The sequence below is a fragment of the Thunnus albacares genome, chromosome 23, assembly GCF_914725855.1.
Source record: "Thunnus albacares chromosome 23, fThuAlb1.1, whole genome shotgun sequence".
Lineage (NCBI taxonomy): Eukaryota > Metazoa > Chordata > Actinopteri > Scombriformes > Scombridae > Thunnus > Thunnus albacares.
In genome coordinates this window covers 14377274-14403298 of record NC_058128.1, presented here as the reverse complement: position 1 = coordinate 14403298, position 26025 = coordinate 14377274, and the positions used below count along the sequence as shown (strand labels likewise).

At 39.3% G+C, this 26025-nt stretch overlaps 2 protein-coding genes across 2 annotated transcripts; one reads left to right on the top strand and one right to left on the bottom strand.

The window, feature by feature from the left end:
- Positions 1–7784: 7784 nt before the first annotated feature.
- Positions 7785–17627, top strand: LOC122975416 (tetraspanin-8-like). Its single transcript, XM_044343849.1, has 9 exons — positions 7785–9113; positions 10066–10131; positions 10695–10811; positions 10900–10974; positions 11308–11403; positions 11948–12040; positions 12242–12310; positions 14642–14725; positions 15259–17627. Exons 1-9 carry the CDS (start codon positions 9054–9056, stop codon positions 15391–15393), a joined length of 795 nt encoding a protein of 264 aa, XP_044199784.1. The 5' UTR covers positions 7785–9053; the 3' UTR covers positions 15394–17627.
- Positions 15774–25273, bottom strand: LOC122975417 (tetraspanin-8-like). Its single transcript, XM_044343850.1, has 9 exons — positions 24971–25273; positions 24176–24241; positions 23534–23647; positions 23272–23346; positions 23044–23142; positions 20642–20728; positions 20177–20236; positions 19926–20009; positions 15774–19606 (listed from the first exon to the last, which is right to left on the bottom strand). Exons 1-9 carry the CDS (start codon positions 25049–25051, stop codon positions 19502–19504), a joined length of 771 nt encoding a protein of 256 aa, XP_044199785.1. The 5' UTR covers positions 25052–25273; the 3' UTR covers positions 15774–19501.
- Between the last annotated feature and the right edge of the window lie 752 nt (positions 25274–26025).

The following is a 26025-nucleotide window of genomic DNA, read 5'->3' as shown; positions in this document are numbered from 1 at the left end:
TTGTCCTGGTCTTCATCACCACCTAAGAGGAGAGGTTGGCTGTCGGCTGAAAATGTAATCAGGATGACCCTAGGGCCAACGAGATACGCCATATCCTGGGCTGATGACATAAAATCTTGCTTCTGTTCCTGACAGAGTCAATCAAAATCACAATGATAAACATGACCAACTTGGAGGGGAATCACGTTTACAAAGACAACTGGAAGAAGGTAGACTGGACAGACGTCCAAGCATACATGGGTCTCTTGATTTTGTCTGGTGTGTACAGATCCAGAAACAAATCTACCATCAGTTTATGGGGTGCAGAGTCTAGACAGGCAATTTTTTGTGCCGCTATGTCACTCCAGACATTTCACATGTCCCATGAGGAGATAATTTTAATCTTGTTATATATGATTTTTGTGGTAGGCTATCATCACTAGACACTCTAAGAATTTTACACCCTCATGAAACCTCTTTACTTTGTTCAAAGCAGATTTAACACAAAAATCCCATTTAGAGTGGTGGCATATTTCTGACAATTTGGCCTGACAATTTGTTATGGTTCTGTTCTAATCTGGCTCTATGTTCCTTAGTTGCCATTATCCTACAGTCCACCAGAGGTCCTCAGGCTTTTCTCCCTCTCATTGTCCTCCAGTCCACCAGTGACCCTCAGCTTTTTCTCCCTGTGATGTTAAATCTAGAATGAATGGGAGAATTACAAATACTTTGAATATTTAAATGAAATGGCTGTTTGATCCTACGTTGTGTGCTTTTATTGATGTGTTCACTATCGATATTCATAGATAGATTGAAGGGGAATCTGTAGGTGGACAGAAGGTGAGTGTTCTATAAATATCTAACATGCTCAAATGAAGCAACAGTATGTCTGTCAGATTTTACTTGTTCCTTATGTTTGTTTCACTTGTATGTTTGAAAGTTTAAATGTTAGTGTAACATATTGAAGAGAGGATTTTTGGTTCGCTCTGTGTTTTTCTCCTGGTGTCCCTAGCCTGCTGTTCCCTTCACATTTTCCCTCCACACCTGCCCTGCATTAGTCTCGTTAGTCCTGCCCTGCTCCCTGTGACTTTCCCAGCCTGTCAGCTCCTTTCCTGCTCTCCTGTTCCACCTGCACCTCATCCCCTCGTCAGTTTAGTTTGTATTTAAGTCCTGGTTTTCAGTTTAGTGGCGTTGGATCCTTTGTACTGCATATTTCTGTTTTTTTCTGCCAGCTTTGCTTTGCTTTGCTTTGCTTTGCTTTGCTTTGCTTTGCTTTGCTTTGCTTTGCTTTGCTTGTACAAGTCCAGAATAAAGAAGTTATTCTTCAGCCTTGCTCTGCCTACAGTCTACTGTATTTCGGTGGAATAGATGCTGGAATAGATATTTCTTTCTCAAATTCAAATTCTACCCTTCTCAACAAACCTGGATATTAGAAATTAAATTCTTCTTTCTTCTGCAACAACCAGCTTATTGCTTGGGTATTAGGCAAATTATTATTAAATTCCAGTCAATGTCTGAAGTTATGTCCAGTTTAAATGGGGAGGCATTTAATTATGAATGTCAAAGTTTCTCAATACAATTTGGGAAGCGGCATTTAAAAGATCAAAAGAAGGCTTATGACAATATAAAAGATTTGAAATATATACTAAAATATCTTTTACAAGCAATGATGATAAAGAGAGGTTACAGTCATTAAGGAAAAAAATAGATCTTTTTTCCAGACAAAAGCAAAAGGAGCTTTCATAAGATCTCGAACCAGATGGTTAGAACATGGGTAAAAACATCTTTCTTTTTTAATCTGGAGAAAAACACGGTGATGCAAGGAACACTTCTGCATTATATATTGATAAGTCTTTCTAAGAATGAGAAGGCCATCTGCTCATTTATCTCTAACTTTTGTCAGAAGTTATACACCTCCTCCTTTGACCCTCATGCTTGTTGTTACAAAGTAAACCCATTTATCCCAGTAATCTCCAGAGAAAATTGTGAGCTCTGTGAAAGTCAAATTTCATTAGAAGAACCAGAATCTATTACAAAAATGCCACTGACGAAAAGTCTCGGTCCAGGTGGTTGCCTTATGAATTCTGTATGACCTTTTTGGGAGGATTAAGAACACATGTTGTTGTTGTTAACACATGTTGTTAATAATAATAATGTTTATTTAGTATAGCACCTTTCACAGAAATATAATTCATAAAGTGCTTCACAAGAATAAAAGTCAAAAATAAGACCATAAAACATACAAACAATAAAAACATAAGCCACAAGTTAAACTTAACATACAAACAAAACACAGGCAATAAGGTGCCCCAAAAGAAACACACAAAAGAACAATCACTAGACATCTTAAGGTGAGACAAATGCCAATTTGAAAAGATGGGTCTTCAGTTGCCTTTTAAAAGCTTCTACAGAGACTGCAGAGCCCTGGTCAGAAGACCTGAGTGACCTACTGGTGATATAGGGATGGAGAAGGTCACAGATGTACTCAGGTTTCTGTCCAGGCAGGGCACTATATGTGAAAACAAGAACCTTAAAATGAATCCTAAACCTGATTGGAAGCCAATGTAAAGAACTTAAAATGTGTGTGATGGGAGTCATTCTGCTGGATCTGGTTAACAGCCTTGCCGCAGCATTCTGGACCATTTATAGATGGTTCAGAGATGACTTGCTGAGACACGTGAAAAGGGAATTACAATAGTCCAGCTGCGATGATATGAAAGCATGAATAATCATCTCTGGCTCCGGTTGTGGTACGACAGACGAGATATATGGTATTCCTTAGCTGGAAAAACATGTACAGGTCAATGATTTAATGTGCTGACCGAAATTCATTTCCTGATCAAATATAACACCAAGATTTCTTAAATTATACCAAACAGCTTAGGAAAGGGACCCAATACTCTGAACAACCTTGGGAACTATACTGTCTGAAGCTATGATAAGAACCTCCGTCTTGTCTGTATTAAGCTGTAAAAAGTCCTTAATGGCAGTTGGACAATTGTGCAACACAGACAGTTTGTCGGAGATATCAGGCTTAAAGACATAGAGCTGAATATCGTCAGCATAACAGTGATAGGATATATCCCTAAATTAGCTAATAACATGACCTAAGGGAAGCATATATAAAGCAAATAACATAGGACCCAAGACGGAACCTTGAGGCACACCACAGAAAGGCCCACAGTTTCAGACATGTAAGGACCAAGTGACACAGAAAAAATCCTATCTAAGAGGTAGGAGGAAAATAAATCCAGGGCGCTCCCTGAGACACCCACACACTGCCTAAGCCTTTCAATCATTATTCTGTGATCCACAGTGTCAAAAGCTGTGCTAAGATGCAGCAGCACCAAAACGGAGCACTCACCCACATCAGAAGACGTCATTATGTCATTGGAGACTCTGAGAAGAGCAGTTTCAGTGGAACGCTTCTGACAGAAACTTGATTAGAACTTCAATATTCGTCAAGACGGCAGTGAGCTGTTTGGCAACAACTTTCTTTAAATTTTTTGAAATAAAACACAGCTTGGATATAGTTCTGTAGTTAATGGGAACGTACAGATCAAGGTTCTTTTTTTTTCAGGAGAGGCTGAACAACTGCATGTTTGAAGCAAGCTGGGACACAGCCAGATTACAGGGTGCTGTTTATAATAAATTCTGTATTCCAGATTGTTGGAAAGCACCTGTATGCCAACTCTGTTTAAATGGAGACCATCTGCACTGAAGAGATGACCATGTTTCCCGAAAAGGTTGAAATTGTGAACAAAGTGCACGTTGTTGGTGTTGCAGGCAGACGAGAACCAGGTGTTGAGGCTGAGCAGCTGCGTGAAAAGTCCTATGCCGCAACCATGAGCGGGGGTTGGTTTGGACATGTAGACATTGCTGTGTGACTGTTTGAGGATGTTACGGAGATGGGTGAAGTCTTGGTATAACAGCTCAGACTGCTGTTTTCTGATGTCATTTGTATCAACATGAACAAGGAACCTGTCAACCTCAGGATAGGAATTTAAAATGCCTGGGACTTTGTCTTGTACAGTACATAATGAGAGTTGATGGGGGAGACAGCACCTGCTGATGGGGGCTGTGGGAGCGGACAGCAGCTATGCAGGTTACTAGACTGGTTACTGGCTTGGTATGACAGTGGTTGGATGAAGCCTGGCACTGAGACCTCCATCACTGGACAGCAGCTGGTCCTGGCAGGGCAGCCAACTCCTCCCCCAGGGCCTCCAGACCAGCAGAGACATGTCGGGATGGAGACAAAGCTGCAACTTTATCCCTGTTGTGAGGCAGACGTGCAGTGAAGATGCCCTGTGCTGGGCCTCGAAGACTATTGTGTCCAAGAGTTTTTTTAGCCTCTTGGATTATGTAGAGGTTGTGAATTCTTTGCTCCAACTCAGCGATCTTCTCACTGAGACAGAGACAGTTTTGAAGGTGAGGTAAGTAGAGTCATGTTGTTTGCTCAGCCTGTTGTTCTGAATAGCCTAAAACCAGGATGTCCAATGGCTAAAATCCTATTATCCAATAAAAGATATTGTTAAAAACAACCAATATCTAAAAACATGAGGTGTAAAAAGTAGCTCAAAGCCTGATAATTCTGTTTAAAAGTCAGTTTTTTTGAGAGAGCTTTCAGGTGGCCAAACACAACACCAACAAATGCACAGTTCAATCCAAATATGATACCAAAATTAACAAAAAATGATAATAAGTTATTTAATATATATGCAGGACAAACTTAATGCAAAATTTATATTCTATATTCTCTCTATATATCATATTTTCATCATCATGGCTGCCAATTTATTGAAAAGGTTCTTTAGATTTTATGATTTTTATGACCACATTTTGGCGCAGCAACTTCTACATTTCAGTAGTTGTTGGAAACTTCTCACTTTGACAGCTGCCTCTGTGTCTCTCTGCAAGTTTCTGTCCAGTGTTATCTTGTGTTGCAACATCACCTACCGTAGTCTAATATTTTCCTCTAATATCTCTGTGATTGTCACATGACCCCCTCCCATCAGGAAGGGCTTTTCTGTAGAAAGATGTTTTTGGCTTGACCGCAACAGCTGAGCCAGCCCTATACAGGAATGTCTGTCCGTTACTCACTGACTGACTGACTGACTGACTAAGTTGCTGACTGATGAAGTTGGACCATTGGTCAGCTGGCCGAGTGTTGGAATTTTCCCATTGGCCCATTGACACATGATGCACAACAGCTCATCTTTATCTAGAAACGGCTCCAGCAATTTCTATAAATATTTAACAGCAGAGGGATGTGATGGTGTTAACTGCTACACTGCTGTATCCTACAAAGAAGTATCTGTACATAAAGGATTGTCTTGGCTATATGTATGTCCACTCTTGAATCCTGTATATGGTTGCTACAAATCACAAATGAAAGAATGCCACAAACAAACTCATCCACATTCTCTGGCATTTTATTTGGTAAGCCCTTCCTCCCAGAGGGGGCAGGGTAAAGGGCCCAGATCATTGCATCACACAAAAGTCAATGAGCAGACTAAAAAAGACCCTTCATTCTTAAAAAGACCTGCTGATTTCAGTGATCGCAGACAAATAGACTGACCTCTTATCTAAGAGCTTTGAGCAACATACCAAAGATCTAACAAAAAAAACCTTTTCATAACCCTAAATGTAAAAAAAATAATAATTCAAAAGTGATACTCTTTCTTCCTCCAATATAAACATAATAACAAGTGGACTAGACAATGTCCTTGCTACCTAGGACGGCAAAAGATTATCTGCAATTTGTACAAAAAAAAACTATAGTAGTATAGTAGTAGTAACTATACTAGTCTTGAATGGAATGAAAAGAGTGAGACCACATTACTCCAAAGTGGAGGTCCCTTTTCTGCCTGTTGAGACCCAGAGCACTTACATAATTTCCTGCAAAATGTGGACCCAATGACACCACACTACATGTTGCTCATATTTATGGTTTTTAGAAATGGTGTTGCTCCCAGCTGCTTTGGACCAAGACCCTGAAAGAGTCGTCCCGGGAACAGGGCAGGAATTACATCTGCTGAGACTTTGGAAGGCCATGTTTAAGGCAGAGAATACCTGTTTTTGACTTTAGTTTTTCACAGATAGGGTGCCGAAAACCCTTGTTTCTACAGTAGCCATGTAAATACACTTCTGTATAAAAACTTATTTCATAGTAATTGGGAATAAATGAAAAAGAAATGAAAGTTGGTGACATAGTTGGTGACAAAAAATGCTTATCCCCAAGATTTTCTCAGAAATACAAAGATCAAAATGAATGAACGAAACATACAAATTGTGATTTGTTAGTTGGACTAAAACAATTTGTCTGGAGATCACTTACTATCATGAGTGACTGTGGTGGTGTTCATGATACTCTGATTATGACAGCCAATATCTCAGCTTATAAAGTGTGTGTGTATCACTCTCCTTTTGCATCTACTATAAAGACTTTAAGTGTGCAGATAGAATTTTTGACCAAAACATCATTTGACAGTGCAGAAATAGGAGGAGGAGAGGGATTTACAATCATACCAATTATGTGGAAACCTGACTTTACACTGGTTAATTATTAATGGGAACATGGGGTCAAGTGTTTTGGGTTTTTTTTTTTCTCGGGATAGTGCAACAAAATAATCACTTTGAGCCTTTTCACAATTATGGTTACATCACTTATTAATGTTTTCATGACTTTATACATAACATTCACACATGTAGACAAAGTGTTCACTATCAGTATAACATATCCCAGTGCCGGCAGGTCAGAGTTCTTGTTTGTGATGGTTTGAAGCCAAGAAACAATGTCATCAACTTGCCAGGAACCTTATTGGACATTAAATGTTATCATCACCTTAAACTAATGCCTGCAAATATAAACTTGAATATTACAGGCACATTTATAATTCAATGCAAGAACCACTTACAGCATTTACAGATACTTTTACTTACTTAATGATATGATACATCAACAACTTATAGCTGTTTTTAACCAAACTAAAACCAGAGATATTAAGATTGTAGGAGACTCAAAATTATTTATTTTGTAATTATATTCCATTATAGGTCTGCACAAGGATAATCTAAGCCATATAACAACTCTCTCTCTACACTACACTACATTCATTTTTATCTTCCTTCACTAATATTTCTTGAAGTATTCCCACATATCCTGAAGATGTTGCTCCATGAGAATAAAACTATGCAACATTTATCTCAACAAAACAGAATTTGTCCAAGCATCTCCAGTAAAGGCTTTTGGCCCTCTGCGTCTTTCCACCCACCAACATCCTCTGCACCACAGAACGTCACTGTGCATTGATTTCCTGTGTGTGTGTGTGTGTGTGTGCGTGTGTGTGTGTGTGTGTGTGTGTGTGTGCGTGCACCAGCTGTGCATATGTACACATATGTGTGACACATTTTGTGTCAAGGATGTGCACTAAAACATTTGGAAGCATGGAACTAAGAAAGCTGTATAGATATGTGTGTACAGGGATGTCTGCATGAGCGCATGATGTGTGTGTGTGTGTGTGTGTGTGTGTGTGTGTGTGTGTGTGTGTGTGTGTGTGTGTGTGTGTGTGTGTGTGTGTGTGTGTGTGTGTGTGTGTGTGTGTGTGTGTGTGTGTGTGTATTCATCCTGCTCACCAGATGTTCGTATGCTCCAACGGGAAATGCTCCACTCTGGATCTGTTTTAACAATTGAACCTTTTTGTTCTTACAGGGAACTCTAGGGATCAATAACATTGCAGCAATGTTGTGTGTATGTGTGTGTGTGTGTGGGGGGGGGGGGGGGGGGGGGGGGGGGGTGAGATGGATGGATGGATGGATGGATGGATGGATAGATGTATGTGTGGAACTCTGAGAGGTCATGTGATGCAGCCCCTCACTAGTTCCTTTGTTCTTTCAAGACAACAACAGACAAAAAGTGCTTTATGGGGACTGAGCTGAAGGCAAGTTCAGTCATACAAAAACACACACAATCTAAGAATTTGACGCTCCTTCCTCATATTTCTACTTCCTCTGAGCTCAAATTAAGCTCAGTTTTCTTTATTATCAGCCCTCCTATCAGTCTCTTTCTCTCTTCATTAGCCACATTGTCGGGTTTTGTAAATCAATCTTTCTCGCTCACACACGCTTAAGACAGCAGCATAGTAAGTGAGCTCATCCATATTAATCTATTCTGGTTGATCCAGAAAAGCTCCCCACCACTCAAAAATCTGTTGTTCTTCCTTTTCCTTTAGTTGGATGTTTGAGCTTCACTATGCAGAATGATGAGCTCACCTTTAATCAGAGTTTGAAGTGTGTACCTACGAGCAGGATTTGTGACATCACAAATATTTTGGAGTCAATCATGTTCCAGTATGCAACTTACACAAATGTGATGTGGGAAGCTGAAATTTCCAGAGACTTCACAGTGAAGTGAGAGACATGTTGCATCCAGCAGTTTAACTTTCCAAATGAACAATATGTGCATAGTCACAGATTCTGGATTTTTCAATGAGAGAGAGGAGAAGATGTAATTTTAGGATTTTTTTTAACAAGGTGATTTTTTGCAGAAGAAACACATCAGACACATTATTATTCAATGCAGGGTATTTTTATGTCTTAAAATATGTCTGGAGGGAATCTTTAACACACCTGTGTGTGGGAGGTTTGCAGTGCTAGACAGAGACAGTCCTTCAGGAAAACTTTTACTGCATATATGACATTTATCTCTCACTTCTTGGATCAAGCCTCAAAATCTGTCTGTGACCAACAGAAAAAAAATATAATTACATTTTAAAATCCCTTCTACAGATATTTCTGAACAAACTGTTTTCCCCTCCAAAAACGACACTCATTATTCCCTCATCCATTCTCACTACACACCCACCCATCTACCCACACATACTCGGCCAGTCTGCCCAGATGGGTGGGCCTTTACCAGCAGAACAGCAGGGTTCCCTCCCTTCCGCATTTATAATCATCAGGCTGCTGATACTTTCTAGCAGGAAAGTTTCTATGTAAAACCAGGATCATCTCTCTCACAAGATCTATGATTTCTTAAGCCTGGAAAATATTGCTGCGAGTTTAAGCAAAGGAAAATGGGGAAAGTGAACATCTGTGTGAAATGGAGTTACATTGTCGTGACAAGTTTGATTGGGGTAAGTGTTTCTTTTGCTGCTGCTTTAGACAGAAAAAGTTAGAAAGCTGAATATCTACTTGTATTATCAGCCACACTCTAAAAAAATACAGTTTTGGGTTGTAAAGCAAGAAGAACAGGGTGGTGTTGTAAATTCAAAAACAAACCTCTCGTCAATATAATAAAAACACATTTTTTTAGTAATATTAGTCCCCTTTTGTCATAACTCTAATGAAAAACTCCTCTTGATAACATTTGTTATTATCATGTGATGTAGCAGGTTTCCTGTTCAGTATTATTAGTTACCAATAACCCAGTTACACTTGTCCTTATTACAATAACCCCAATATTTCACAGTATTTTCAGCACACATTTAACTGAGATTCTTATATCAACTCAAAGTTTAATTCTAAAACTAAACAAGAACAAGAAAAGTAGAGTGTTTAAAATCCTATAATTATATAAATCTCAACCTCTTCTTCTTCCTCCTCATAATTGCACAATGTTTATGGGAACTAGATTATGCAACCTGTGGTGTTTTTTAAATGTTCCTGTTATTCTAAGATGGTTGCCCTCTTGCTGTTTAGATCATTCTGACTTTATGTACATGCTGTGTGAGCAACACGCTCCTCATGATTTGGCCCGAAGCTCTTACAGTAGAAAAAGACTTTGTGATGCCTCACTAATAGCAACACTGGCACTGAGGTAGGCCTGTAACAGCTAGAGTACATAGTCAGTACAATGTACAGGAGAATAAATAACTTATTTCTCAACAAGTTACAGCAGTGATGCTTATCATAAACTTTCCCTGTATCAATAGTGTTGGGAGTTAACTGCAGTAAACCACTTAAATTAGTTTTCTAATTCCATGTTTTGATGAGCAGTGGTGGGGCTACCCCCTAGTTTATATTTGGATTACAGAGTTTAAGGCCTAAAAATAATGAGTAATGCATAATGTGTTGCTAATGTTGCAGATCATCAGTGCCCTGCTGTTGGCAGGCACTCTGTTTAGCCATGGCTACTTCCATGAGGATGAAGAGGTAACACGTCTATCTGTCTGTTTGTCTGTGTATCTATCTTAGAAGTTGACAATATTGATAACATCTTCCATCATGGTATATGTCATTTTATATCACAATATTGAGATATGTATTGTGAAACAAGCAATTCAAGAAAATTCAACTGAGAATCCATTGGATAAAAATATATAAAATAAGCACATGGAAGTGATAACTGGGTGGACACATCAAGGTTCCTCATTCAACAATCCAATACTGCTGCAAAGCATTCCTGCGAATTGATATGCCAAACTGTCCACAATGATCTAATACAACCACAGATATTAAAGTATAGCAAAATCTCTCATGGTTCTGAAATTGCTGTTGTCTCATGGTATAGATCTTATATCACCCAACCATAACCAAACCCTGACCTGTCTGTCTAGCTTGTTGTCTTCAAATGAGTTATTCAGTATATAAGTTTAACCCGTAAGTACAGTTCTGGCATGCTGACTCAGTGGCTGGACCAATCTGGACCCAGATTTTCTCCTTTTCCAGCTGAACTTAGCCTGCTGACTTGGCTTTTTTGTTTGTTTTCTCCACAGATAGACAAGATGCTTGCAGGTATACATTTGATGTATGCTATTTCCGTCATAACCCTGCTCTTGCCCATCATTGGTGTGTATGGCACCTGCAAAGAGAAGAAATGGGCACTTATTGTGGTCAGTAAAGAAGAAAACATTACTAGTTTTAGTAATCCTTAGTCTTTTTCCCAGAAACTGATCGCCCATGCCTGTATGTGTGTTTCAGTTTACAGTTGGAATGATCCCGTGCACTCTGTTCATGTTTGATTTTGAAAGGCGAGGACTGGCTATGCGACCAAAGGTATTACAAAGCTGACTTTTGAAATGTATTGTTCTTTTCTGAGATATTTCTTGCACACAATATATAAGCATTTTAACCTCAAACCACCCAAAGATAGCAAACTGAACAGAGACATCGCTCTGGGACAGTTTTTATTGTGGTCAAGTAAATCAACATGCTTGTCTGTATGTGTCTTTGAGATAAAGAAAGCAGCTTCCCAGTGTCTATGATCATTAGTTTTAGTCAAATGAGCCATACAACTGTTGAACCTAATAGATAACTTCCTAACCAATGCCTAATCTGTTCCAACAAAGTAATATTTTTAAATCACTAATTCTTCATTTTGTTGTTCAGGTAGCTGAGGATATGAAGGAGCATTACCTGAGTTTGCTGCCGCTGAGTAACGCCAGTGAGCATGAAATAGAAGGCCTCAAAGATGTACAGATGGAAGTAGGTAACATTGTGTGTGTGTGTGTTCATGTTCAAGTTCACTTGTATGTATGTGTGTGTGTGTGTGTGTGTGTGTGTGTGTGTGTATGTATATGTTTGTATGTGTGTGTATATGTATATGTGTATATATATAAATTGGCTCCCTATGATGCAGAAAACCCTTCACAGAAGTTTGCCGGATGTGGAGGATAAAACACATGCTCCCCTGATAATGTGAGCACTTAAGGCTCATTGTTCAGCTGCTTGAAGGACATCATTGGTTGTCACAACTGCCCCGCAGTTGAACAAAGGAAAGACTGAAATTCTATTGTAATCGCAGTAGTTTAGTCTGCAGATGACAAAGGCATGAGTGTATTCTGAGGACAAGATGTGACCAACAAATGTTTGCAATTTTGGTGACCCATTGATGGCAACTCATATGTGTTGTGACACACATGTTGATAAGAGGCTGAATATATTAGTAATAGGAAGAATACAGAGTCAGCAATCAAAGTCGAAATTTGTTTTGATATATTCTAATTATTTCTTCTGGGTTCCTTCTCAGTTGCAGTGTTGTGGACTGGATCAAGGCTACCTGGACTGGGGCTACAACATCTCAGAATCCTGCCTGTGCCTCCAAGACTCCACAAATCCATGTGTGAGCATCAAAGCTACTCTTGGTGTTGTGTGACATGATTTACAAAAAGTCAGAATTAACAGACGCTTTGTGATTTCCACCAAACAGCTCAAATCCAAACTGCACACCTCCATCACTGTGACATGTACTCCACTGGTAGAGCGACACCTGTTACTATTTGTTAGTCATTGAACTAATGATTCGTGTCTATGTGTATTGTAGGTGGAAGCTCCTAAGAACAGCAGTCTGTCTCATCGGAAGCATGACCAGCCCATCATGATTTATAAAGAGGTAAAAAAAATCTTAAAATTTTCATTCCTAGGTTCACAGGTTGATGCATAAACCTGTAACTAAAAAGCTTGTATCCTTTCATACTCAGTGATTTTGCTCATCATGTACATAAAATAGCAGTGCAATTGTTAGGCATGGGCTATGTTCCACACAGCCCAGCTGATCTTGCACCTAACCAGGTTGGGGTTTGCAATCAACTGAAAGTAGAGCAGCCCCCAGCCACAGGTGGAATATCTGGGGGTTGTGCTCAACTCATGCAGACTTCTGTCGAAACTCAGCCCTGTCACAAGGAACACCACTGGGACGAGTGACCTCTTACGTCACTGTGTTCATGAATGTGCCCCTGACGGGGTGGGGAGGGACCTGCATGGGGAGAGAGATAGGTGGAGTGTGGCCTCCAATGGAGGTTTGACACATTAACCTCCTCAAGCTCCAGGTGGTGTCTTTTGGTCCTCCAACACCTCAAGCCCCGGGTACAGGGGAACCGCGATGGCCTGCATCAATAGGCAAGGTGGAGTTCGATCCACTCCTCTGTTGAGGATGGCGAAGAACCTGTGGATGTGAATGTCAGAGCATCCGTTGTCTCCGAAGGCTCTCTATGTTCCAGGGCTGGAAAACAGGGGGCTCAACCTCATGTTGAGGGGCGGACACCTGCCAGATGACTGAAGGCTTCACCCCGAGGTGGTGACACAGATTTGGACCCAGTTTGGGGAGGCAGAAGTGGATCTGTTCGCCAACCGGCCTAACACCCACTGTCCACTGTTGTTCACTCTGATGCCACAAGATGAACCACCTTTGGAGGTGGACACGTTTGCACGTGTGCTATGGCCAGGAAAGCTGCTTTATGCCTCTCCACCTCTCCGTCTCATTCCTCTCCTGTAGGAGAGAGTGAGACAGGAGCAGTTGTCAGTCATTCTGCTGGCCCCAGGTCGCTGCTGGGCACTGTGGTAGGTAGAGATGACTCAAATGCTGGCGGCCCAGCCCTGGACCATCCCCCGGTTTTGGGGGGCTCTGTCTCAGGAAGCAGGGGGAAGTGCATTGCCCACTCTGGGCCAACCTCTCCAGGCTTGGCTCCTGAGAGGGACAAGCCGATGTGGGCTGGGCTGCCTGTACAGGTTGTACAGACTATCCAGGCAGCAAGGGGCACCCCTGCCTGTTACAGGGCAAAGTGGTTGGGGTTCCAATGCTGATGCGAGGAAAGGAGGTTAGATCCCCTGAACCGTGCAGTCGGTTCTATCTCTCCTTTTTGCAGTGTTTGCTGGATGGGGGCTGTGTCATGCCACTATTAATGTGGCAGCATTAGCAGGAGGAGACCCTCCCATTGTGGTCCGCGCACACTACACAGACCATGGCAGTGTTGGCGGCCTTACTTAGTGGATTGAGTGTTGAGGACATATGCATGACGGCATCATGGTCTACGATAGAACTGTCTGTTCATAGAGTTCAACAGTTCTGTTCCTTGAATATGTCAGACTCCTTTTCATGGTCTGTGGAATGACTCTGGACCGGTGAAAGGGGTAGGTATGTGTCAGTTGTGTTTCACCTGACCCCCCCTAGGCATGATTGCCTAGGGGGGTCAGGTGAATTGAACCCATTGAACCCCTGTGAGATTAGGCCATGGCTTTACCCAGTTCAGTTGCATACTACCTGGGTTGGCTGGGACCCCCTGTTTCTCTGCTGAGGCGGCCTAGGTTATAAAAGATAGGTGGGCTGTGGCGACTAACCTTTTGCCAGTCAGGAGATAGAATGAAATAGAGATAGATGATAGATGAGATAGAATGAAGGTTACTATTATATATTATATCAGATATTGTAACTCTAGTTCTATAAGCACAGCAGGGCCTTCCACCTACAGGCCCTGTTGCTCCTACACCACTCAATAGAAGAGGTTGTGGGATGGCAGACAGTGGTGATGCTGCTGCCTTATATACTGTGGGCTCCACACATATTCAGGTAGGCCTTTCCTGATTGCCCAGCTACATTTCTGCAAATTTCAGTGAGAGTATTACCCATAGAGTCCAATGGAGGGCTCCGCCTGTGCCTATAGAACTAGGTTTACAATATCGTAACCTTCATTATAATTTAATGTTAACGCTTGATGACTTAACCCCAGATGTCATAAGAATTCAGTCTTGAGGATGCTTGCAGCAGACAAGGCTTGGTGTTTACAATATCCTTCTCATCCTGTTTTCCTTTGGAATCATCTGCAAGAACTGTTTTTCTACTACAAATATGTTTTTGCTGTATGAAAAAAAATGTGTTACTAAGTATGCTCATGTAGTATGAGTTCTCCATTGTATGATAAATTGCTGTGATCCTCTTCTGTTTCAGCCATGCCTTCCATACTTGATCTCACATGCTTCAATGGCCATAAATTTGGTAATGGGCACAGTATTGGGACTCACATTAATCTGGGTATGTACTGTCTGTCTATATGTCTATTTTGATTGTATGCACCTACCTGCCTCCCTCATTATCTTCTATACTATAGTTTCACTTACATTTGTTTTCTTTTGGTCTTTTGTTTATCCTTCTTTCTCTCCAGTTTCTGCCATTTCAACACACAATATGCATTGATTGGCCATGACTTTCATTCTTAATGCAAAGCCTCCATTCTGCTCTAAACGACATTGGCAAGTGTTTTTACCTGTCCAATGCCTTTGGAGCTCTTATTAACAATAATTCACAGTTGTTTATGTTTTCATAAGTCAGAGTCATTAAAACAATTTTTAAATAACTTCTTTCATCTTGTTATACTTTATTTACCAGTACTTTCTGTTATCTCGGCAGCTCAGTCTAACATGTCAATCTGTCACTTCATTTTCTTTGTCTCCTCCACCACCTGCAGTCTCTTTCTAAAATTGCAGCTCAATTTAAAGCAATTTATTGGCTGAAACAACAAAAACACAAATGAAAAGTATATAATTGTCTCTTTCATTTTCCTCTAGACATTGTCAATAGTGCTCTGTATTATCATCCTGTGCCAGCTGAGACGGAATAAAGACACCCCTCCAGTGGTCTACAGTGCAGAGGCAAAAAGTGGCAATTACACCGTCCTCACAGAGACTGCAGAATACACCTGAATTTTTTATTTTTTTTTATTTTTGGTTGCTCTTCACTATGGTGAAGGTCACCATGTCTAGAAGAGTTAAAGCCACCCCTCTAATCAAAAATGTGTTTTGCCTCACTGTGCAGAATGATGTATGTGCAGAGTTTGACACTAGCAGATGGTCCGTAAATCTGAGTTTGATGCATGTATGTATGAGATGATATTGTGACGTCACAACTAGTTTGGAAAACAATTGTGGTCCAGTTTGCAACTTCCACAAGTGTGATGTGGAAACTTGAAACCTCCAGTGCTGAGAATAGACTTTTCAGTAAATTACAAGACATCTTGTGTCAAGAAGGTTGAAATGAAAGCTATTTTCCATATTCATAGATTATGTATTTTTCAGTGAGGACAAAGGAGTACATGTCATTTTAAGAATGTTCAACACCATAGTTGTAAGGTGACTTTTTGTGCAAAAAACATATCAGAAACATTTTAAATTACTTAAAGCAGAGTTTTTTTAAATTTGTTGTAATACATTTCTGGAGGGGATCTTTAAGTAAAACATCACTGAAGGAAACAAAGTGTATTTACAGCATGTCTCTTTACTGTTCATTTCTTAAACAGTCCACATTGCATCAACAATAAAAACATGGCTGCATTTTTATTATTTCTTAAATTATACTTAAAATATACCGTCTTTATATTAGGGTTGGTTCTCTTACATCATGAACATCTTTTTGTCATCCGTGCAAATACATTTTTTTGTCTCACAATGGCAAAATTGTGGGCTATGCAAATTGGCCACAATTATTTTTATTATTTCCCTTACTTTGCGATAATCAAAGAAGATGATGGAAAAACTAAGTTATACAAGTTGCATATTAAATCTGAGACCAGTTAAGGCAGAATGGATAATTATGTAATCAATAAATTACATAAAAGTTGCTTCACCCTCACACTCCTGCTGTCTCAAAAAGGTGGGATATAGTATTGTAGAACTGTTGCCTCCACTGTCTTCAATAGGCAGCAAAAAGCTCAAATAAATGTCATTTTTTCATATGACGTGTCTTAGCTAATAAATACATTTTTAACTTTCTTGTCATATTTTCATCCCAGAGTCTAATCATGAGCACATTTGATTCAAGATTGTAAGCACTGATGAGCTGCAAACTGAAGCATAAAGTATGGAAAATAGGCATTAAAAAATGAGATGGTTCAAGAAACCGCACTGATGAAGATATGACTGTAGAAATATTTACAATATGTGGTTGCAATGCATATTTATTAAGAATGTTTGATATCTGTGAGGGTTTTTTTTAGCTTTCTGAAATGTTCTGTATCATATTCAGCCAAATGTTAGGGTAAAAACAAATGATCAATCACTTTTGAATTTAAGAAGCTGCGTGAGTGATTACTTGGGCACAGTTTTATGGTCCTAGTATTTCCAGAATCAGGTGCTTGTGTTCATGGCACTGTAGCAACTTAGGAAAAGACACCGGAATACAGATGAGAGGAATGGTGCGACCAGTGAGCTGACCTCTGTATGTTTTGGATGCAGTTGCCAATCAATACCGGTCTCTTCTTTCTTAAGCATTGCCGTGTCACAGCATCCTGTCACTCCCTTATCTCTCCCCCTCCCAATCAGGTGTCAACTGTAACCTTCTGTCTGTTGGTACTTGTAGAGACAGTAATGAGAATTCCTGTGGATACTTTGAATTGTGTAATAAAATGGTTGTACTCATTGTCATAATTTGAAATGCACCACAGAAACTAAACATCAGGACATTTTAAAACAAACAAAATGGACTCAATATACTGTCATCAAGACAGGAGAGGACATGTTCAGTCACCCAGTATCCACTGACTGTTTAAAATCATGTTAAGCTTCAAATGAAAACAAGTAGTGATATTTAGATGTTTTCATTTTCTGCTCCTGATTTGGTTTCTTCAGAGCTCACTGAGGTTATGACGACAGAAACTGCTCTTTCTGCTGGCCAAATTTTCCAATTAGGGGGAAAAAAGTTGTCACCTTTAAGTTGCACACTTACACATCTATTGTCAAGATACTTGCTCCGACCCTCACAGCCTATATAAACCAAGGGATCCCTCCTATGTTGCTCTTTCTTACTTCCTATTTTTCCTCATTAAAGGGATTTATGGTAATTTTTTCTTATCTGAACAGATTGTTAGAGTGTATATGCTTCACACATTGTAGGATAAAATTTGTGATTTTGGGCTATTTAAATAAAATTGACATTTACTCTTGTCATCTGTAGCCTCCATACTGTATCACACCATGAATTACAGGGACGCAGCTTTAGTGAATGCAAAGTTTCTAAGCTCTCGGAAACGACAGTATTTCAAATGAAAAACTACGACATGAAAGGAACAATTATCACATTTTTATTTTTGCTATTTACAATATATTACACAAGTTCATTCCACACACTGAAATAACAGTATATGACAGAAAACAAACAAACAAAAAAAACATACATTGCAAGAACATATTATATTAGGCATTAATGGTTAAAGTGCACAGGTAGACATTGGATCTGCCGTTTCAGATGAAATTAATTTGACAATTTAGCCAAGGAGCCATTTCAACTGCTGGCAGCTCATGCAGCGAGTCATATTAGAAGTGATGTGGCATAAAGGCTACTTTGGTGAGAGTGGCATTACAGTCAGAATTTCTGTAAGAATATAGATGATCCATTGTCCTACACAAGCCTCTCACAACCTGTCTGGCCTTGACGAAAGCTCCCCAAACCTTGACATAAAACTATATATGAGAAATGAGACAAAACAAATGAGGTTTTACTGCATGTCTACTGTATGTGCAACCAAACAGAATCCCCTTCAGAACAAGTGGAGATGAGCAAACATCGTTTACTCAATGAATGTGCTTTTAAGAAAGTCTGAATGAGGTTTCAAAATATACAATGTGCATATAACAAGGCATCAAGACATTCTGGTGTCCCAATATGAACTGTGACTCATTCCTTTGTCTAACCTGATTATTTACCCATGAAAATCCATTGCTTCATAATAAATAGATATCAGTTTTTTTAATCAAAGTACTTTGTAAACACAGTTTAAGAAAGGTGCTACATAAGAGTTGTTAATATTATTATTTGCTTGTTCAAAGATTATTAGTTGTTGTAATGCTGAAAAGCTTAAGACAAGTACAAATATTTAAATATGTGAGTTCAGATATTTAATTACTTAAACCCATTAATTGAGTAACTTCCAGTGATATTTTGTGTTTTCACTTATGTGGAAATTTTAGCATCAATCGTTCATGTGTTATTGTGATCATTACACATGATGCTGTGATGTAATGCAGCTGCTTCTTCACTAATGTCAGAGTTGAATTGGATACTACAGAGTCATAGTACAGATTTTGTGAAACATGATGATGGAGATATGACTGTAAAACTAAATGCAGCGCTACATTCAACCCAAAAGAAAATAAATAAACTAATAAATAAATTTGTGCGAGTGTCTTAAGTTTTTCTGTACAGATTAATTGGATTAATACCTGTCTTTTAAAAGACTCATTGAGGTGTGAAGGAAATGTGGATGAAACATAATAAATAAGACAACACTATACAATAAATAACAAGTGTAAATGGGGCCAGTGTATTTAGCCCTCAAAACAAACTGGCGACCTGTCTGGGCTTTTACCTTGCCTTTTACCCAATGCATGCTGGGATTGGTTCCAGCCACTAAGACCCTCGACCCCAAACAGGAATATGCAGTTTAAGAAAACAAGCAGTTGGTTAATGCTTGGTAAGATATTCTTTTTAGATCATAATTTTTAAGTGAAAAACTGTGAATCAGAGATATGACAAAAGCATGTGAAAATGTGACGATTATTAAAGATTACTTCATTTCATTAATTTGAGTTTTCACAGCAGTAGGCAAAAAAAGATTAATCTGAAACTGATCTATGCATGTAGAGTACTTTGCAACATCAGTTACATGCATTAACATATTAATAGAAAATAATATTGTCAACATATGTTGCTATAGCACAAAGTATCCAGGTTATGGTATACAGCATCATGTGTGCAAATTTAATCAAGTTACGCCCAATAATAATTTGCAGTGTCTATGAAAATATATTTTGAAGGTGACTAGAAGGCACCAGGAACATATCTGTTGGATTGAAGAAGAGCCATGAACTCCTGTTTCCTTTCTATCTGGATCATCAGCTTGATGCTCATAACAAGTAAAACCACCTGGGAATGAAATCACAAGATTTCAAGATCACAAGTGTGTCATGTGCAGTAATAGTTACAATGATTTTCTGCTGACCTAGTATCATATCTGATCATATCTGAAGACCGGAGCCCTTTCTCTAGTATCTATAATAATATTTCTTCTTAATTTTAACCTTAGCAATTTGGTGTGTAAATACAATAAACCTGCAAAAAATGTGTTAAGTGCTATATATTGTATGAAATTTGTGTCCAACTTAATAGCTGTATATAGTCCTGTCAAATGTATAGATGGGTAAAAATGTAACATACAACAAATGTGACATGGAAAAACACATACCCAAAACACTCCACTTCCAAATTTTATACCCATCGCCAGAGAGAATCCACGTTTCAGTGCGGAAACATAGATCGGTAGGCAAGGCTGTAAATAAACATGTAGGTTTACTTTACAGGTGGTCGCAAAATAATTACACTGTGAATATATGTAGTAATACTTGATCTAAATATAGTTCATATGGACATTTTGTCATCCTATGTGTCAGACTGTCTACTGGTTCACAAACGCTATGAGTTCTTGAGATCTTTTACCTCTTGATAAACATACTGGTTCTTTGGAGCCCCAAGTGTTGCGCTGCCCCGCAGTCGAATCTGAAGAAGGATACAAAATCCCATTACATTTTGACAAGTATGCCATATGACAATGAAAATGAAGTTGCAATAACATTTTTTAATTTTATCAAAAATCTCAGAAGAAGGCATTATAGCCTAATTTTTATGTCAAATGTGTTTTTCCCATTGTGGAGAAAGGTGGACTATTTTTACATGATTAATATGACAGGCCTAGACCACTCGAGAATTTTGTTTGTACCTTAGAGAAAATTGGTGAATGCTGCAAGTTCTCTTAAATCGTTCGCACATGCCCCTTCAAAACAAAAGTGTTGGTATAAGTGGTTCTTGCATGAGGCCCAGTGTGTGGCTTTAAGACCAGTAATCCTGATGAGTCACCTTCACTGGTTATATTCCATTTATATGCCAGTGAAATTAGATACTTACACATTTTCCTGGATATTGACAGTGACAGGAAGCAGGGAGTGTGGAGCCCCAGTCTTTGTAGCCTTCAACAAGACCACAGCACTTAAACTGGGGGTGACACACACAGAAACACACATGCAGGCCAAGTGAAAACCTTAAAGATCTGGTATTATGGCCTTTTTTGACTCATTTTTTCTAAATACTGAGTGTATATTAAACATATCTGTGACATTTTATTCACCAAAGTTGTTTAGATTTCTCTAAATCCATCTTTCCTTACATCCCAGATTCCTCTCTGTCCTCCAGCAGGCTGTTTCGGAAACTATTTACATAAAACCAGTACTATTAATGACAACCTACTCCGATTGGACTGAGATGTGGTCCCCACCTTTACCCCAGCCAATCGTAATACTTCCTAATGAATAATACAAGTTCCCTTACACCTCATCTTTACCTTTGAGTAATTCCTGCAGCTGTCATTTGAACTGGACTCTAATCCTGAATGGGAAGGGGAAGAGCCTGCTATTGCAGAGTTGAGATAAAGTTGTTTCAGAACGGGAAAATCGTGTCTAAGTTTCCTAACAAACTAAGTCATTTTTTCAACATAAAGAAACAATGATTACAAGTGTTAAATCTTCATCCAAAGACTGAAGATGAAAAAGTTGAAACTCTTGAGAGGTTCTGAGTCTGGTGAAGGAGACAGTCAACTGTAAGAAGTGCGGAACAAACACACAACCACTTGCCGGAGGGAAGATTGTCTCCAACAATGAATTTCAGCCATTCCTGGCAAAAATTTCCATTCTCTGGAAGGCTGAAAAGACTTTTTAGCTAATGAACAACCAGCAACACTTCCAGTGCCCTGCTTTGTTTGTCATCCAGCTGCAATGCAAACTCCGACTACAGAAGTTACAGCAAGGGTGGGGTCATGCTAAAGCTAAAGCTAGCATATTTGATTTGACTTTCTTGTGTGACGTTTTAGTGGGTTCCACCTCAACACCACTCCCTCTTGAGCCATGAATTTCAAAATTTCAAATATTTTAAAAAGACCAAGGAGATAGAATTGAGTGATTTTACAGCACAGGAGGGCCCCACTATCACCCTAATCCATCCCAAAGCTCATTTTTCTTGTTTTCCACAATGCCAGCTCTTTAAGCCATCCCAGATCAACAAATAAAACAAGACAGAATGCATTGCACAATATAAAACACAACAAGCACATCTGCTTGCATGAATGACACATCCTCCCTTTGGACCATTCAATAAAAAGTTGCACAATCCCTTCATCACCAACAAGTGTAGCAATCACACCCTCGTTTGTGACCTATCACCATCTTCTCTCATTTGAGTTTCAATATATTCTCTACTATATCTACAAACATATGCATTACATATTCAATATGTATGAGGAATGACTCCCCCACGTTAAGAATAAGTGGATACTTCTTTAAGATAAGACACACCTACTTGTTAAGCCACGCCTCAGAGGCTACATATACTGCAGGTGTGGCTTCATCACTCTTTGTTTGCCACCTGAGTGCTATGCGTGACAACACAGCATGAATCCACTGACTGTTTTTACTGTCTTTTTTGCTTTTAATCTTCTAAACCTGCTGTCTTAAACCAGCCGTGCAGCTCTGCTCCTATGGCCTCCTGCTCCTGCTGTTTCTGCTGGCTTCCATTTGCCTATTTGCTCCTATCTTTAGCTGCCGTTTTCCAGTAGTGTTCCCAGTTTTAAAATGTATTTTGCCGGCAGACACCTTGAAAGAAAAAGTTCTAAACAACCCCTTAGATAACACACTCAGTGGAAGTCCGTGTTGAACGCGGTCAAAGTCAGCTAACACCTGACCTGAAACTGTGTAAAGCTAAGCTAACCCCACTATGCTAACTGTAAACAGAAGTCTTTAACAGAGCTGTCAAGTATGAAAAGCCAGCAGGGATAATCTGGTGTGGGTTTTGCTGTTTCAGTACCATAGTAAAATGTGTGTCATGTAGGCCATCAGCAGCTGAGGAATAAGCAAATAATCCCATCCCACACATACATGGACAGCCTTTTCTGAAAATGTTACCTAGCACATCATGGATATAACAACAGTGTGGAGAAATAGTCTCTTCACTGAGAGAACCACGGTTAATATAATAACCCAATGTTATGGTGTTGGACTTACACATTTTATTAACACCAGAATGTCATGTGACAAGGCCTCATCTTTCTAAATCCATAGATATTTATAGACATTTTTATAGATGGACAGATGGTCACAATGCATAGCTGCATAGGTAAACAACAGTATGGACTCGCAGTGATCCAATGTAGTGCTGAAATCATAGAAATAAGAGCTACTTCCATGTGGTAGAAATACTACTCCTCTTCGGAAAAACTTCCCCTTAATCAATCAACTTAAAAGTAAATATCAGTTGCTTACATGTGCTTGAATACTGTACAGTAAGGTCCTGTTGGCTTTATTGGTTCCAGTAAGTGGCATCATGGCCAGCAACTTGGACTCCTCCCGGACCACACCTGTCTGAAGAGAGAAATCAGAATGAGCACTGCTATTTTTAACAGTTTTTAAGGTTATGTTTACACTATCAAAATGAAATGAAATGCTGCAAAAAATTAGATGTTGCAAATGCAGAATACTGAAGTACTGTACCTCATAAACATCTTGGTAACTTAGTGCTGTTTTAACAATTATTGTTTGACTGGCTGCCGCCATCCCAGCTGCAAACTACACACACACACACACAAACGACTGATAGTAAGTGAGAAAGAAACACACAGTGTCCTACACAAATAAAACATCTTGCAGGAATTGTACACAATATTTTTTTTCTCAACACATTCCTCCTGACCACAAAGATACAGAAATACATGCACAAGAACACAAACAGACACAAGATTTTTTTTTTTTTTACCAGAATCAAACACCATCTCTTTCCTCTACAGGCTCCAATCACACCAAGCACTGACAGCAGCAGACAGCCAATTTCTAGGATGTAGAGTATCACTACAGAGACATTGGACACCAGCTGAGGAGAAAAATAACACTGATGTTAAAAGCAATACATTGACTTTTTTGGGGGGCATATACCCTGACCAACTCACGTAAAGATGACAATTGTTCTGCTATCATTATTCAATGTAAAAAATAATCTAAGCTCAAACATCCACTTAGTTATTAACTCATTTATTTACATGTATTGTATCGTGATTACTTGTTCTCAAGGATGGAGCAGGATTGCCATGATAACATGGCTGTAAAAAGGGTCAAAGGCCAGGGTCAGCTACAGAACGGTACCCTTAGCACCTGATGATAATTCACAGTCTTGTTCAAGGACACGTCACCAGGCAGATGCTTGCCGACATGAGTGGGCTTGAACTCTTGTTTTCCAGAGAAAGGACAATATAAAAAGGTGCCGCTGTAGTGGGTGGCGGCAATACTGATGGAATACAAAGTATGTAGGTCTATTAATTATTCCCTGGGTGTTCTTGGTTATCTATTCACTTCTATTATCTATCATTATTTTCACCCAGTGAGAAGTAGAAGACAATCTTACTTGGCCAGCTTGTAAGAGGTCCCTATGACCAGCCACTGTCATTGTCAACATGAAGAAGCACAGTGCCTTTGGAGGAAAAGAACACAAAACATTAGGTCCACAAGTTAAGACATGAAAATGCTCAAGACTATACAGACATTGAAAGAAAGAAATATCTCTGTCACCACAAATGTTTTTACATTTGTGCTGCCTTTTGGTGAACTCATAGGTGTCACCTCTTGCAGGAGGAGGAGTTGATTTTGGAGGAGATTAAATGGTAATAGCATGCCATCTAGGATGAGCCAAAACACTGAAATAACTATGCTATTACATGACAGTTACATCACAGCCAAGTCCAGGCCTACTGAATGTGAGTCTAAACTCACAGATGACAACAAAAACATACTGACAACATTAGCACCATCAGACAGTTTGAAGAGGGAGGAAAAGGATGCTTGTCCTTTGTGTAAATGCAAATGTATACGCATTTTGGCGGCTTTTTGAGACACAGAACCATGATTGCATTTCTCATATTTTTATGTGGAACGTTAAATTATCATGGTAGCTATGAATTGGACTGCAGACGTTGCAACATCATACATAATTCTGATAGAGGAGATTCGTCACCATCTCTGTCTGTTAGTCGGTCATAACATCTTCTTAATTGGATTAATTATAAATTGAGTAGTAATTTAGGACAAATTAACAGTAGCAAAACACAAACAAGTATTTAATAAGGAAGACAGACTCTATAAAAGGCAAACAGATAGGCCTCTTTGGCTTAACTTGCATTCATAACCAATGAAATCTACCTACCATATTCACAGCACATGCGAAAATAAACGGCCTTTTCAGACTCGTTTTATCCGCCACCACGACCACTGCGCTCCGCTGCATTCTGCCGCTGCTCTGCCAGGCTCTAAAACGCCCTTTTAGACACAGAAAATATTACGGCTATGTAGACCTGTGATTTTAACAGTAGAGCATCTATCCGCACAGGACGTCACTGTGATGTACAGGACGAGGGGGTCTGTGCCGCCTTCACGTACAGTCGGAAGTGTTGGAATTCAGGGGATTAGAGCACTGGAATGACGATCAGGTATGATGGCTGTATGCAATATTAGCAGGGTACCCGACACACCCCTCACGATCCTCTGATTTTTTTTTTTTTTTTTTTACTTTATTTTTTATTTTTCATTAGTCATATTTTAATTAAACATTTCAGACATGTTTATTTCCCGACATGAAGATGTAGATGTTGTTTGAAAGTATTGTCAGTAATAAAATTGAACAAAAATTGTAGAACGTAAACAGGAAAAGACACAAATTCACAGACGAACAAAAAAATGTAGACATGACCCCAGTTTCCTTGAGGCAGTCTCCCTCTTTTTATGCAGCTCAATGATTTGGTTGTCCTATTCCTTTCATCCCTTGGTTATTAGACTAATATGAGCATCAGTTAATCATCACTGGGCCATTCAGCCAAAATCTCTCCCACCCTGCCTGCTCGATTGTTTACATATTCAAACCAAAAATGTTACTCATGAGTAGGGCAGCTACTCATGTTGCATTCTTCTGAATAAACAACCTAAGATCGTAAAATGAAAGCTACAGCATTATTTCATTTATCGACATTCATCTGCAAAATATTAGCGATGGTTTCACTGTGTTTTCAGTGGGTTTCTCTTCACAAACATATGTGTGGCCGTTTGTTCAAAGCCGGATAAGTTCACTTTAAATTCTGGGTGAGATCCCAAAGCTTCTCTAATGGTGTGTTACAAGGGAAAGGAACACATAATGATACTCAAAACATCTAAAATAATTTGCTTTAATGGTGCATTCATACTGTATAAAAACGCAGATGCAGAATG

Bases quoted from the DNA above. Each gene is read 5' to 3' on its own strand.
- LOC122975416 (XM_044343849.1), top strand. From the start codon at position 9,054: ATGGGGAAAGTGAACATCTGTGTGAAATGGAGTTACATTGTCGTGACA. The intron at 10,812-10,899 runs GTCAGTAAAGAA...TGTGTGTTTCAG, and splicing joins AGAAATGGGCACTTATTGTG to TTTACAGTTGGAATGATCCC. The intron at 10,975-11,307 runs GTATTACAAAGC...TTTGTTGTTCAG, and splicing joins GACTGGCTATGCGACCAAAG to GTAGCTGAGGATATGAAGGA.
- LOC122975417 (XM_044343850.1), bottom strand. From the start codon at position 25,051: ATGCAGCGGAGCGCAGTGGTCGTGGTGGCGGATAAAACGAGTCTGAAA. The intron at 23,648-24,175 runs GTAAGATTGTCT...TTTTCTCCTCAG, and splicing joins ACCTCTTACAAGCTGGCCAA to CTGGTGTCCAATGTCTCTGT. The intron at 19,607-19,925 runs GTATGTGTTTTT...TTTCATTCCCAG, and splicing joins TTGGAAGTGGAGTGTTTTGG to GTGGTTTTACTTGTTATGAG.